General features: G+C 43.7%; 3 protein-coding genes across 3 annotated transcripts in view; all 3 read right to left on the bottom strand.

Annotated features, from left to right (window-relative positions):
* Positions 1-13,421, bottom strand: part of LOC133924099 (heavy metal-associated isoprenylated plant protein 7-like) — a 91,338-nt gene extending 77,917 nt beyond the window's left edge. Inside the window, exon 1 of the mRNA XM_062369483.1 lies at positions 13,417-13,421. The gene's annotated coding sequence lies outside the window, so the exon portion shown is untranslated. The remainder of the gene's footprint in view (positions 1-13,416) is intronic.
* LOC133924095 (uncharacterized) lies at positions 705-5,189 on the bottom strand. The gene is made up of 2 exons (XM_062369475.1): positions 5,003-5,189; positions 705-3,556 (listed from the first exon to the last, which is right to left on the bottom strand). Exon 2 carries the CDS (start codon positions 3,398-3,400, stop codon positions 1,226-1,228), a length of 2,175 nt encoding a protein of 724 aa, XP_062225459.1. The 5' UTR covers positions 3,401-3,556; positions 5,003-5,189; the 3' UTR covers positions 705-1,225.
* On the bottom strand, positions 7,434-12,019 carry LOC133924096 (protein NUCLEAR FUSION DEFECTIVE 4-like). Its single transcript, XM_062369476.1, has 3 exons — positions 11,035-12,019; positions 8,488-9,419; positions 7,434-8,116 (listed from the first exon to the last, which is right to left on the bottom strand). The coding sequence occupies exons 1-3, from the start codon at positions 11,368-11,370 to the stop codon at positions 7,606-7,608; spliced, it is 1,779 nt and encodes a 592-aa protein (XP_062225460.1). The 5' UTR covers positions 11,371-12,019; the 3' UTR covers positions 7,434-7,605.
* Positions 13,422-14,117: the final 696 nt, after the last annotated feature.

The following is a 14,117-nucleotide window of genomic DNA, read 5'->3' as shown; positions in this document are numbered from 1 at the left end:
CGACGCTCTCTCTGAATTCGTCAACCTCAGCAGCTCAAGGCGTCAGCTTTGTACCATATGGTGGATTAATTCTTGCGCCACGATCGCGCTGTGCATCACTTATTGATGTCTTACTTTTGCTGTGCGTGCATGCCTTTTTTTCAGTCCTTTTTTTCTGTTTCTTTACCACTTTCTGTTAGCCACCAACAAAAAGAAAAAAAATCACATCATATATACTGAGCAGTGGATTTTGCTGCAACATCTGTCTGGATATTTGTTGGAGCAGAAATTCCAAATACACACAAAGTTCATGGACAGCGATACGTACATACTATCTGCGAAATAATAATCATATATACAACCGGGCACAAGAAGCATGAAGAATTGGTAGCAGGCAAGGGACGATGGCTCATGAATCAGATGGCCTTGATCTACATGCTTCATTTATACCAAAACACACATAATTCATAAGAAAACATCAAGAAAAGAAATGAACGTTGCAAACATTTTCCCTAGAAATATAATGAACATGGGTACAGAACAGTACATAATGTCAGAGGCTTACATGCTTGGATTGCACATAATGTCAGAAGAAGCTTACATGCTTGATAGAGCGCGCATCAGCACAAAGATTCGTCTGAATATCAATCAACCTAAGTATTGGAGTATACAGACAGAAACAATACAAGGCCAAGGTAAAAGACAGAAGTATACAAACCTAAATATAGTACTAAATTTCGGAAACAGTTATCAATTTATCGGAGTTCAATTAGAGTATAGAATTATCGAGTTCAACATCATTGCGATGAATTACTAAAAGATTAAAGGAAATACAACATCGTAAGTAAACGGGTACATGGGCAAGCCCAGCGGCTCTTTGCCTCAATTCAAACTTGGCTCTGTATGCGCACTATGCGGCATACCGTTCCTTACAGAGTGACAAAAAAGTAACACCTCCAGCAAGTAACACCTCGTCAGTGCCGCGAGCGGCTTCCCAATGATCATTTAATCTAAGTGGTGTCTGTGTAGCGATAAAATCAAATGTTAGAAATGCCTAAGAATTATAAAGTCAGAAGTCTGACAGAAGCTGTCTGCCCTGGCAGTATTGTCCAAGCCATCAGCCAAAAAATAAGATAACATAATAGTACTTAAGAGACCAATGGGCGCTGTCATGTTGTCATCTGACAAAGTGCGTTTTGACAATTCAGATATCCATGCTATCTTCAGTATTTAGAATTTCCCTCTTCTATTTAGCAGTTTGTGTTGCCGCATCTTCCTTGACCTCTGTAATAACCTTAAGAAGGTCCACCGGTGTCGCAGCAGGGTCCAGCTCATGGCAACCTTTCGGGGCATTGTTGCCTTCTTCACCGGTCAAAAGACGAGAAGGAACTTGATGTGAGAACCGGAACAGCTCTTCCTTGGGTATCCTCCTGACCTCCTTGGGATCCATGTGTCTATGGAAGACAGCTTTGAAACCAGCAACCTTCAGCAATGGGATGACAGTCAGCCCTTGCTCCTCAGTGAAATCATCAATAACTTCTACTATCTCATACTTGTATATCACATCATCAGGTGTAAGCTCATTCCAATCAGGAGACCAGTTCCGGTACAAAGCCCATGTATCACCCTTCTGAGGAACAATCCTGATAATCCCACGGGGACCTTTAGTCCAGCTGACTTTGTGCGAAAATATGTTGATTGTTTCAGTGATCTGATATCTCCCAACCCTGAAATCGCCGCTTGTCTTTTGAAAACCAGAGGCAACCCAGCTTATTGGTGCCAGTTCAATATTGGACTTGGAGTTGAGGAAACTCATGCGGATTCTGAAAGGCCTCTTTGAAAGAACTTTCTGCACCATTACATATAGATGAGGCATGCCATCCTCACTATCATATGTAGCCCATACTTGATCACTATCAAAAGCTCTCTCAGTTCGATCTTTATCAAAATCATGGAAGTCAGGGTCTGGGACATCAATTGACACAGGTACACTCCTAAGCTCTTGATTCTTTCCATCAGTTGTGGGCACTTGAACGTCAACACTTCTTGTATTGCATAGCTTGACTCCTTTGCCAGGTTTTTCAGAGAGGACCCCATTGACCTTTATGTTATTGTCACAAGGATGTAGCTTCCCTTCTGATTTTCTTCTCTCTGCAAACCTTGAAGATGATGTGAGGTTCAACTCCTGTAATTTTTCACGGATAGCTGCCTTGGCTTTCTCAAGAAGTAGACCTCGTGTATCTATCTGGGTGATCTCTCCCAAAATATTTGCTCTTCTTCCACTCACTGCAGATCTCAACCTTTCCACTGAAGTACCATTGACCCGTCCCACATCAGTGAAAGCAATTGTTTCTGTGCTTACAGTGGCTGTTTCTTTGTTATCGCCACCGTAATCCACAACAGTGTAGCCATCATTATTATGCCTTCTCTGCTTTGAAAAGCGACCACGCCTTGAAGTAGTTTTCTCATGGCCATGTGTGTTTCCACTTGCAGAATAGTTGTAGTTGTAGCTCTCATCATGCTTCCTTTTCTGTTTCTCCGAGGCCTGTGTACTATAAGCATTTGTACCAGCTGCAGGTGCTGTCTTGGAGTACTGATTCCACTGGAAGCTTTGATTGTTGTACGAATCATAAGTATTATCTTGCTGGTGTCCCCCGTGCCCTGGCCCTGGGATGCTAGAAGTTCTGCTTGTTGAGCCATATGAGTGCATGTTGGAATTTTGGTTTGGCTGCCGCTGCTGCTTGGTTGACCAGGAGAAAGACGAGCTGCTTCCATTGCAAGGGAATCCAGTCTCCGCTGCCAAGAATGCATGATGGCAGTTTGGGCACAGTAGGTTATGATTAAGATAAATTCTTAAGTACTCATACTGCATCCGACAGTGGTTGCAAGATGTCCAGAACGTATCAACCCTGACAGGAGGAGTAGTAGCCTCAGCTGCGGCAGAGACAGCTGCGGCCGCAGCAGCATTCTTTTGAGCTCTCTTGTTTGCCTTCTTATCATAAGCACATATGCCATTGGTTACATTGACAACAGAATGATTTCTCCTCTTCTCATCATAAAGTATCTTTCTGTTATTATCAGACAGCACACCCCATGCCTCAGATATCAGTTTAAACGCCTCCTCAGCACCAACTGACTTGTTCCTGTCGGGGTGCAGTAGCAGAGCTAGCTTACTGTACTGCTTCTTCACTTCCTCTTCATCTGCAAAGGCGCTTAGAGACAATATCTTGTACCAGTCACTCTCGCCATCAATCTTGGACCCAGCTGCAAGATGAACTTCAAGTGTCGACACCATCTGAGATATGCCATCAAGTGATGGGCAGAGAGTTTGTGCTTTGATTGCATACTTCCGAGCACCCCTGATGTTGCGGGCATGAAACTTGCTCTCAGCAACATTTTTGGCTTTCAGGGCCTCATCCATATTGTACTCCTCACTCGTCTGCTCCTCTGGATTTGATTGGCAAACAGATGGGCTGGAGCAGGAGCAAAGAAGCCCAATATCATGAACTGGACAAGAGCTCAATATACACTACCCTTCATCAAATCTCCGGAGTAATACAACCTTCATTGCGTTGGCCTGCAGTGAAGTACAAGGTTAGAAATCATGAAAAAGATAACAAAAGCACACTAAACAGAACCGCATACAACATACAAAACATATAGACTCACTGGAGTGTGAAACCTGCAACAGCAAAGCTACAAAGTTTGAACCTTCAAGCTTGAACTAATCATTTTGAAATTCAAAAATAAATCTAGAGTCACTAGAAATTGCACCACTTAATCATTTTATTAGTACTAGTTAATGGAGAAATCGCATTACGCAATATGTAGTTCAGCTCCGGCAAATTAATCGGTTCCACACAGAACATCTACTCCCCTAGAATCACTACACACCGTTGGGATTTACTTCACAAATTGGACCTCCATAGCCGCTTAACTCCACGTTCATTCTTGATCTGCAGCTGCTATTAGCGGATCAAGAACCAGAGCTAAACAACCTCCACCCAGTGGCAGACCTAGCCCTAAAGTTTTAGTGATAACATATGCAGCTAGTTTTTCTGTTCAAGCCTTCAAGGCGCATGCTATCCAATCAACACACCAAAACATTGAATAGATGGCATATGCATTGCTCGTAATGCACTGAAATCAAACTAAGCGCCTGCCCGGCACCGGTGGAGTCTGGCAGCGGTCGGTGGCACTGGCGAACCGCGCCCACGCCCATGCCTTAGCGGCTAAGCGCCTGCCGCCCCGTGCCGTGCCCGGCGGCAGCACAGACGCCCGACCCTCTTTTCCTTCCATGGCGCCGGGCGGGTGGTGACTTGAGGCCTGGCGGGCACGGTGCGACGTCGCGACATGGTGCAGGACTGAAGGCTGGTGCGCGTTGGCGCTGCGCTGCTCGCCGCCTGCCGCCACAAGGCGCAAGCAAGACGGGGACGATCGAGCAAGCAACGCACGGACGGGGTTTCCTCCGATCTTTGGTGGGCTGGGCCTTCCCTCGTTCCCCTCTCCCTAATTAGTTTCAGGCCCACCAAACTACAGCCCGCACCGTACCCAATCGAAATGGTCGGCTGGCTCTTCTTCCTCGATGGACGCACGCATCACGCAAGGACGAACGCCATTGACGCCGCTGTTCGTCCGCCGGTGGCTGGGGCGGCCGCCCCACCCTGCCTGTAGTCCTTTGAGGGCTCCACCCCAAAGAACGAAGACACAAATTGGGCCTTTCATAGCAACCAACAACAGGAAAGATCCAATTTTTCTCCACAAAATCTCAAACCCCGCCCCCAAAACACTCCCAAAACAGAACCCAACGAAATGAACAAAACCAAATCCGCAGGAGGCGCCCCCAAATCAGCTCGGGAGCACTCCCAAACCCAGCTCGAATCGAGCCAAGAAACTCCCGATTCGCAGCCTACGAACTACGCTCAAACCCTAGCCGGCCAGATCTGCCGCGACAGGCCGCGGCCGGCGGCGAGACGCGCCTTAATCAGAAGCTGACAACGAGAGGGGTCGACTGGGGACTCACCCATGCGGATCGGCTCGGGGAGGCGCGCGAATTCGAAGCCACGAGCTCCTCAAAGTTGCAATTTTTTTGGGCCCGGGAATTTTATTCCGGGGGCAGGAGGAAGCTCCAAAAAAAAAAACGAAGCTTTTTTTAGCTCAGACTTTTAGTCAAAGCCTCCAAAATTTTGCAATACACAATGGCAATGGGAGAGGGTCATGTACCTGCAGCAGCTGTACAAGTAGTAGAAAAAGGGTAGGTCAGGCCATGCGTGTCCTGTAAAAAGGAAATAAAAATTTCCGCTCTGTTTTTGTTTTCTTTAAAAGTTTCAAACTTTGCCCCTGTTCGGTGCCCCAAATTAAATCCATCAACAGTGCAGGCCCGAGCACTGGCTTCATCTTTTTAGGAAGATTTTTTTTGTGTGAATTTAATTGGGGATTAAGAGATTAATTATCTTTTTAGCTGCAGGTTTGAGGTCAGCATATATGGGAAATGGCTCGAATGCCCTCCAGGTGGGCCCCAGATCACTCACATACGAAGGCACTCATAAGGTAATTTGTATACAGGTATGTGGTATGGTTGTATACGCGTACGTAACACCTTATTAGGGGCTATTTGAGTAAAATCACAGTAGAGGGGTGTCCTAGCGCTGGTATTAGAACAATCAGATGCCAGGGACATCTTAGGAAATTTCCATGCAGTAACGCTTAGGATTAAAATCACAACCAACAACCAGCTAAAAAAAAAAAGATTCTCTCGCTCCTCTGTGTGAGAACCTTTTTTCCCGCAATGTGGGACCCACCCTCATTGTTACGAATAGTCTTTAAGCATTCTCTCTCTACATCATCACTCACCAGCACTTTATGGTTTTTTTTTTGGTCCTGGTATCTGAGAAAAAAGAAATACAATAGCAATAGCACTACTGCACTAGCATAAAATATCTAGGTGCTAGCACTGACGCTGCTGACACTTCTTCTGTCACTGTAACAACAATTCACAAACGGACTGATCATGCTACCGTTCAGAGGTGTGATAATTTGGATGATTTGAGCCTTCACAGAAAAGTAAAGAACACAAACAATCTGCATTGAACTGCAGCTTTGAGTTGCACCCAGTTCCAGAAAGAATGCCATTTGATCTTGACATAGCAGAAGCCAGCAATGTAGATGGAGCCTTGAGTTGCACCCAGTTCTCAAATCGTTTGATCTTTGGCACTTGAGATTACACTTTGTAGATGGAGCCTGAAGACTCCAGCTACGTAGTCTGTAAATGAAAACATCGATATAGATCACACTTGAGACTGGTGTGGTAGTTCAGAAGTAGCTGTACACAGCAGAAGAAAGCAGCAGCTGAGGATTGTAATCATGTGCTGGTGTTTGCTCAGACTTGCAGCAGCAAGATCTTGTTTACTCTACTGAAATGAGCTTGAAGAGGTGGAGCTGGAAAGATTATTGCTGAGAGCTGCTCACTGAAAGGCAAAAACATGCACACAAGAAAAATGTAGGAGCTGATCCAGAGTTGAGTGACTGAGTGTGGAGAAATACATCTGAGCAAATTGTCCCTTCTCTCAGTTCAAGAATTCTGTTGTTTGACATTAGCAGTCAGAGGCTGAATCTTTATATTACACTTTACTGTTCTAGAACTAGCTTAAATTTTGGACATCAAGTGGAGAGAAGTTGGATAGCTGATTAATCCTTCAGCTAAGTAGGAAGATCACTTAGGTGTCGTCACTGAAAAAACAAAAGATGACTAAGTACATATGTTACATTCAGAAGTTTTGAAATTAACATAAGATAGGGATCGTAGTTTTGCAGCCAGAGTAAACGGAAACAAGTTGCTGCTCTTCCTCAGGTTGCAGTTGCACATCCGCAAAGACAGCAATCAGAAGCAGCTAGTAACGGCTACATGCTAGAATAGAGAGATGCCTAGGATGCAAATGCACTGGTACTTGGCAAATTATGTGTTGAAGCTTTAGAATGGAACTGAGATCAGAGTGAGTGTACATATCTGGTATATTTGGAGATCTGACGACAAAATTTGACAAGAGTGAAGGTGTTCCATACTCCAAACTGATACTCCAGCCCACAATCTTTCGACTCAAGTCCTGGCTCTTGTCTCTTGAGGCTGTTGTTCCAAAGTACAGTTTGTCTAGAACAAAGCATAGAGGAAAGCTATGCAGGAAGCAACTATTACTGGAACTAGTTCATATATTGCAATTAGAAAAACTACAAAATAACAGCTCAAGTTTTCAGCTTTTGCAGAATGATGAAAGTTTCAGTCATGCACATAAGGGAAAGTTCAGTTGAAGTACCATCCGGAGATGAATATACAGATAGTCGTCTGAGAATTTTTTTTTTTTTTTTTTTTTTTTTTTTTTTTTTTTTTTTGTTGCAGGGTTACAAGTATCAGAATTCATGTTCCAAGCATGAACTACACCCTGGCTATTCGATGCATAAGACGTGTAACTTTCCATTTGGGGACAATTGTTATTATATTACAAGCTCTGATATGATTTGAGAATTTACAGGCAAACTTTAACTTTGTGTGTATATGATACATATATGCAAGAATATGCGGTACATGGAACAACAAAAAGGAAGATTTCACATCTCCTATCCATAGAAATTTCATGTGCGGACAGAACCATAGAGGTGAGGATAAACCCGTTTAGTCCTGTGAACAACAATGAGGCTCAAGCCAGCTCCCACAACACAGAATGCTGACATGATCAGTGAGCTGACAAAGAAGCAAACAGGCCCTTCACACTTCAGTGGTCCATCTGCAAGAAAACCCATATTGTGAAGCAATCTTGGAGACGGCAATGCTGAGATCTGATGGTGGCGTGCTTGTTTCTCAGCTTCATAGTCATACAGATTACTAGCAATAAGGCCCGAGAAAACGAGTGATCCTGTGGGGTTTGCTACAGTGAGGAAATTGTACATTGCACCAAAGTGTTTTACGCCAAAAAGCTCAGAAACGGCAGCTGGCACAATAGCCCAATGAGCTCCATATCCGAGTCCAACCAGGAAGGTCCCAATGTACATAGTTCCAGGCCAAGCCATTGCAAAGAGGAAATGCCCAGCAGCCATTAGGATCTGAGCAAATGCCAGTGCTATGTGCCTTGGGTATGTGTGTTCCCTGATTAGAAGAACAGACAGTCAAGATATTAAAAGTAATCACAAGTTGGGAAGTTGAGATGTGCAAAGGAACAATTCAAACCTAAGAAAACCTATATAACAATTATAGGGTGAACTAGATAACTGAAAGTAGAACAAGAAAATTGCTATTTATCTAAATAACTGCTACTGTGGAGAAAACCCCTAATGTTAACATACAGGTATCCTAGCAGAATAACTGAGTCGAATTAAAACACGTCAGCCTAAGTTAGAAAAAAAGGAAAAATCTTTCCATTAATAGTGAAAATTCTGATGCCAAAAAATATTAGCAAACCCTTTTCCTGTTACTAACAGTGAAGGTAGATCATAGGGTGGATGGCTCAGTGTTGATACCTGACAATAATCTCAGAGAAGTAGCCACCTCCAACACGACCAAGGAAGTTCCATATGCTCGTCAATGACACGAAAATATGTGCGTCTTTGAAGCCAACAGCCTGACTCATCTGACCCAGATTGTCGATCACCGTAAGCCCTGATCCCGATCCAAGAAGAAGCGATATCCAAATAAGCCAAAAATCAGCCTTCACCAATGCCTGCATCAGGGTGAAGTTTTCCCCTCGGTGTGGTCTCCTCCGGATTCTAACCCCACCCCTTGCTGCAGCTTGCACTAGCTTGGCCTGCAACTCTGCAATCCTCTTCCTCCTTTCAGATAGGGGTAATGAATCAATGTCCTTAGGCTTCTCCTCTTCCACCTCACTTAAAATGACCTCCGGTTGATCCTCCTTTTCTTGTGAGGTGCTTGCCTCTCCTTTTGATGGTTCAGGCAGGAGAGACTCTTCCATTGGATGCTCAGTTTTTGATGATAACGTCAAGACCACAGGGATTGCAATTGGTAAAACAAGAAGGATGAATAGAATCACGGTGAGAAAAACAACCACATTGTCACTCAATTGAACGAAATCTTGGACTAGCATGACACCAACAAGATACGAGGCGAGGAGCAAGCAAATAGTGTAGATGAACATGAAGCTGTTCTTGTCGGATGGCCGTACCTGCCTATGACCGCCAACAGGCCTAATAATAAACATCAGGCCAATGGCGACCAATGATGGACCAACTGCAACCATGAAGACAAGCGTGGCATGGTCTGGTGTGTGCATTACTGCATACAGTTGTGTCAGAATAGCGCTGCTAAGGCCGGCAAATCCTTTTAGGATGCCCACTGTTGGGCCCCTGCTCTTTGGGAAGTTCTGGATGCATGTAACAAGTGAAGCCGTGTTGAAGTATGTCTCGCCGTTGGTTCCAACAAAGATAAGAACACACATCTGAATAACAAAAACAGTGAGATATTATGTATTAGCCGCAGAATAAAACCAAATAATCGCTGAAAGTTCCATGATTTTGTTCATTCATTTGAATGTGAGGGATTGGCAAAATGAGCATTAGCAGAAATTAAAAAATCCCCATTTTCTCCACATAATTTTGGAATTGTGGACAGCAATGGGGTTTATTGGTCTATACCCTTAAACATGCTCTCTTTATTGTTAGTGTGCAAACAAGAGCAGATCCAATGCAAATGAAGATAGATTCATAAATCTAAGAGGTATATAAATGAAGAAAACAATCACACAAGGCAAGCAAAAATTGATGTATTGCATTACTCACAATTGCTTGACCCAGCAACTGAGGGTCTGAGGTTCTCTAGATAACTCCTACGCCCTTCATTTTACAAAGCTCAGACGAATGATTTGAAAAAAAAAACTAATTGTTTGCTTATTGGCACCGTCCACTCATCCACTGCACAATCATAGTTTTTGAGGCAGAGATTTATGATGTTGCATACAGTTTTTCCCATCAAACATCGCAACCTTCCCACATTATGTGTATATGCATGAAAATATATTGAAAAGGTGCTATACGTGGCACAAGTACTTCCCACTTTTATACTGTAATAGTACCTTAGCTTTTCTTAGCCATGTTTCTTTTCCATTGTACAGATTATGTAAATTCCTAGTCAATTAATTAAAAGTGGTATCTCTAATATCACATCCCAAAAAAGCACCTAATTACTTCCCACTTTATAGAATTAGGATAAGCACATCAAGATAAGTTCAGAAAGTCAAACCTAATTACTTTCAGTACTTTGACAACCAAGCATGAGCGAAAAATAATATATAGTGATTCTTTAAGCAGATCAAGAGAATTGCTTATATAAAAGGAACATATAAACAGGTTAATTCTGAACATTTTTTTAAGAAAATCCAATACATAATCGCATGATGAATAATGTCTTGAATATTGACAAAGGTAGCAATCAATTGCTGTCAAACTAGAAATGTGGTCAAAACTGTAAAAAGCAAATGCATAAGGCCCAACATAAGTGACAAAGACAACCTAAATAAGAACACTAAAAGAATATACCATAAATGTTCCAGCATTGCGCTCATGTGATTGGTCAATTTAGAAGCAATACTATGCTTAAAAAACTCACCAATACAAATGATCTGATCTAAGATCTAGCTTCCACGCCCTATTTTCCTCAGCCTATCCAATCCAACTATCATTTTATTTAGTCATAAGCCCACATCTTAGGCCCACCATCTTCACAGTACCATAAACAAATGGATAGCTAACAGTAAAATAAAAGGACTAGTCCTTATCCAATTAAAAGGAGACAGATCGGAAACAAATTGTCGCTGGGGAAAAGAACAATTTGGCAGCCAACAAATTGACAACTTGTGCTGTAATTTAGTAACGCATCTCATTTTCAGAGTTCATGACCAAGAGCAGTGAAACTAGCATTACTATCTTGAATAAGTCCTCAAAGTGTTAATTTGAATTAAGAACTCTGTGCTGCATTCATCAACCAATGAACCGAACAAAGGATTTCCATTAACGAAAAACTCAAGAACAAATTCAACATGTAACCATATGGCTCACCATCCAGAGGGGCAGCGCCGGCGCCTGCCTGGTGACGATGAGCCAGAGCCACCCGTAGCCGAGGAAGTTCTGCACCGCGCCAATGAGCAGCATCCCCCACGCCGGCAGCGTGGCCGAGAGCGTGCCGGCAAGGAACCCGACGCAGTCCCCGAGGTCCTTGGCGACGCCGAGAGCGGCCACCTGCCGCTGGTTGTACCCCAGGGCGGCCTTGACCACCGGCGAGATGGCGCCGAAGAGGTACCCGATGCCGGCCATGGATTGCAGCCACATTGCGGCCACGAACACTAGCCATCGGTTCGTGGAGAAGGCTCTCAGCCTCTCCCCAAGCTTCCCCATCGGATTGGGCCAAGAACTCACAAAAATCGCAAGGAAGAAGCCTGAGTTTCTTGGAAAAGATTGGAATTTTCTTTTATGCTGGAATCGGGACAAGCGTGGTGATCCTAAAGCTTTCGAAACACTGGAATGATTTGCAGCTAGCGCAATGGAGTTAAATGCTGATCCCAGAGATTAGAGCAACACAAGCTTGTGAATAAAAGACGCTAAATTAAAGAGCACGAAATAATCGAGCTGGGCTGCTTTGGCGCAAAGGAAATGATTAATCCGCCGGAAAGAAATGGGGTCCGTTGATCAAATGCAAACAATCGACGAAGAGATAATGGGGATCGGAAAGGGAAGAACTTTACAGGCTTGAACGCAAGAAAAAGCCCAGCGGAAAAGCAATCTGGGCAGTATTCAAATGGAAGAGAGCGGAAAAGCTTTGATGCTCTGGTTGAACTCCACTTGAATCGGTTGCCAAATTTCCCCAAAAGAAAGCGGGGAATGAGCGAAATCAAGAACGGTCTTCGGACAAAGAACACAGACGGAATTGGCCTCCTGAGACCGAGAGATTGGGTGTCCTGAGATGATTGCTTCCACGCAGTCAGATACTAACGACGAGCAGGAAGGCAATAGGGAATGCCAGAAACAAGACAGCTAATAAGGGCACGTTTATTTTGGCAGGAGATTATAAAAAATAGTTTTTAAATGGTGAATTGTAAAAAATTAAATTATGAAAAAAACCAAAGGATAAAAAACCTAAGAGCTGTTTGGCTATATGGACTGTGAGCTCGGACGCCTTCTTTTGGCAGTGAAGGTCCACGATGTATGGATACGTCTTTCACCTTTCTGATGGCGAGAGGCACGATCTCGGATAGGGATCTGGAGGCCCGCACCAGTAATCTCGCCTTCTTCCTCCCCTCCACGAACGACTCCTCTCAAAAACCCCCATCGGGGCACCCGGACAACAACGCCACCACCCATATGCCCACACCCCTCATCCACCGCACGTACTATGCTACCGTCGAGAGCGCGTCCATCTCCCCTTCATAGGCATCGAACACCATGGCGGGTTTTTCGGCGCCATCGTCCACATCCTACTCCTCCTCCTTCATGAAGCCGAGCGTGCGAAGATTTGACTCGCGGCACGTGGACGCGCCGATTTGAGAGAGCTCAGCGAGCATGGAGGACGGTAGCTCAGAAGGGACACCATGGTCGACGAGGTGGAAGTATCCCAACTTTGATTAAAAAACGGTTCGCTGAGATTTTAATACTATTGGTGGGTAAATATTACCTAACTTTGATGAACATTTTGGTCTTTTTACATAGCAAAAACTGAGGGAAGCCGCTCTCCATCAGATTGTGAGATTGTGACAATCCAACAAGCAAATTGTGAAATCTGAACCACAGAAGCTGCTTGTTTGTTTCAACTTTAGCTTTTAAAAGCTACTTTCCACAATCTATAATGGAAACAAACATGCCCTAAATAGCGAATAGCTGACTTGTAAGAACATCTCCAACAGTTTTCTTAAAATTCATCATATATTTTCATATAAAAATCTTTTTTTAATATTTGTCTCATATATCTCTTTACTCTCCAGCCGATCCCTTAAATCTCAGCCTATATTTCTCGCTCTCCTATATTGTATTGAAATCTTTTGTGGTAACTTAGAGCAGACGTGTCGGCTCCGCGTCGTTGAGTTGGAGCCCTTCGCGTCCAGCTCCACCGTTCCCCCAACTGGAGGGTCCTCTCCTATCGCCACCTTGGTCCTTCAGTAGTTCAGCTGGAAGGCACGTTCGCGTCCGCATGCTGCTCTTACTTGTGACGGTTGGAGGCTCTTGGGGTTGTGGCATTGGCCGCCTGCTCGTGGGGCGGTACCACCCACCTGTTGGGGCCATGTCGGCCGCCTGCTCTTGGTTCGTGCAGTGCGCGAGAGATGGGCTCGCGGCAGGGGGCTGAACGGATATGGGATGACTTCGGTCCCATACATTTCAACGGTGCTACTATGATATATATGGTTTAAAAAAATACTGTTCAGTTGTCCAGGTAAAAATCTATATACAAACAAGCGAAATGGGCCAATCAGCGTAATCTTACACTTTTCAGCGAAGCCAATTGTTTTGTTTTCATTTTCTCCCTTTTCCCCTTTCCGCTCCTAACATGTGCTCTTAGAAAGAAATGAATTTGGTCTAAATAAGAAGGAAACATGTTCTTGTTAATTCTGCATTTTACAACCAATCTAGTTGCTTTGCCTTTTCTTGTTGGCCTTTCAGAAGGGCAAACTAGTTGCCCTAGCATGTGCCCTTTTTGAAAGCAGTCTAAAATAAAACGAGTTGTTAATTCTGCATTTTACAGCCAAGCCCGTGGCCTTACTAATTTTTCTTGTGAGTCTTTGAGAAGAGATAGAGCCAACTAGTTGCCATTAATTTATGTGACTTTTTAGAGAGAACAACTTGGTCTAAAAAAAGAGAGAACAAATTGTTATTAATTTTGTATTTTGCATCTATGCAGGTTGCCATTTCTTTTTCTTTTCCTTCTTTTAGGTCTTTGAGAAACTCTTTTTTATATAAAAAAAGTCTTTGAGAAGAGCAAACTAAGCTAGCCTAACATGCTGTCATCTAGAAAGAGAAAGAAAATTTGGTCTAAAAAAAGAAACTGCTGTTCTGTGTGTGATGCGATCCTCCAAACTTTCATAACTCTGATATATGACAGAAATTTAGGACTAAGACAAACAACTCAAAATCATTTATATCTCGTGGGCATAATG

Source organism: Phragmites australis, chromosome 7 (assembly GCF_958298935.1).
Source record: "Phragmites australis chromosome 7, lpPhrAust1.1, whole genome shotgun sequence".
Classification (NCBI taxonomy): domain Eukaryota; kingdom Viridiplantae; phylum Streptophyta; class Magnoliopsida; order Poales; family Poaceae; genus Phragmites; species Phragmites australis.
The sequence above is the reverse complement of the archived record's forward strand: the minus strand, read 5'-3'. Positions and strand labels throughout refer to the sequence as shown.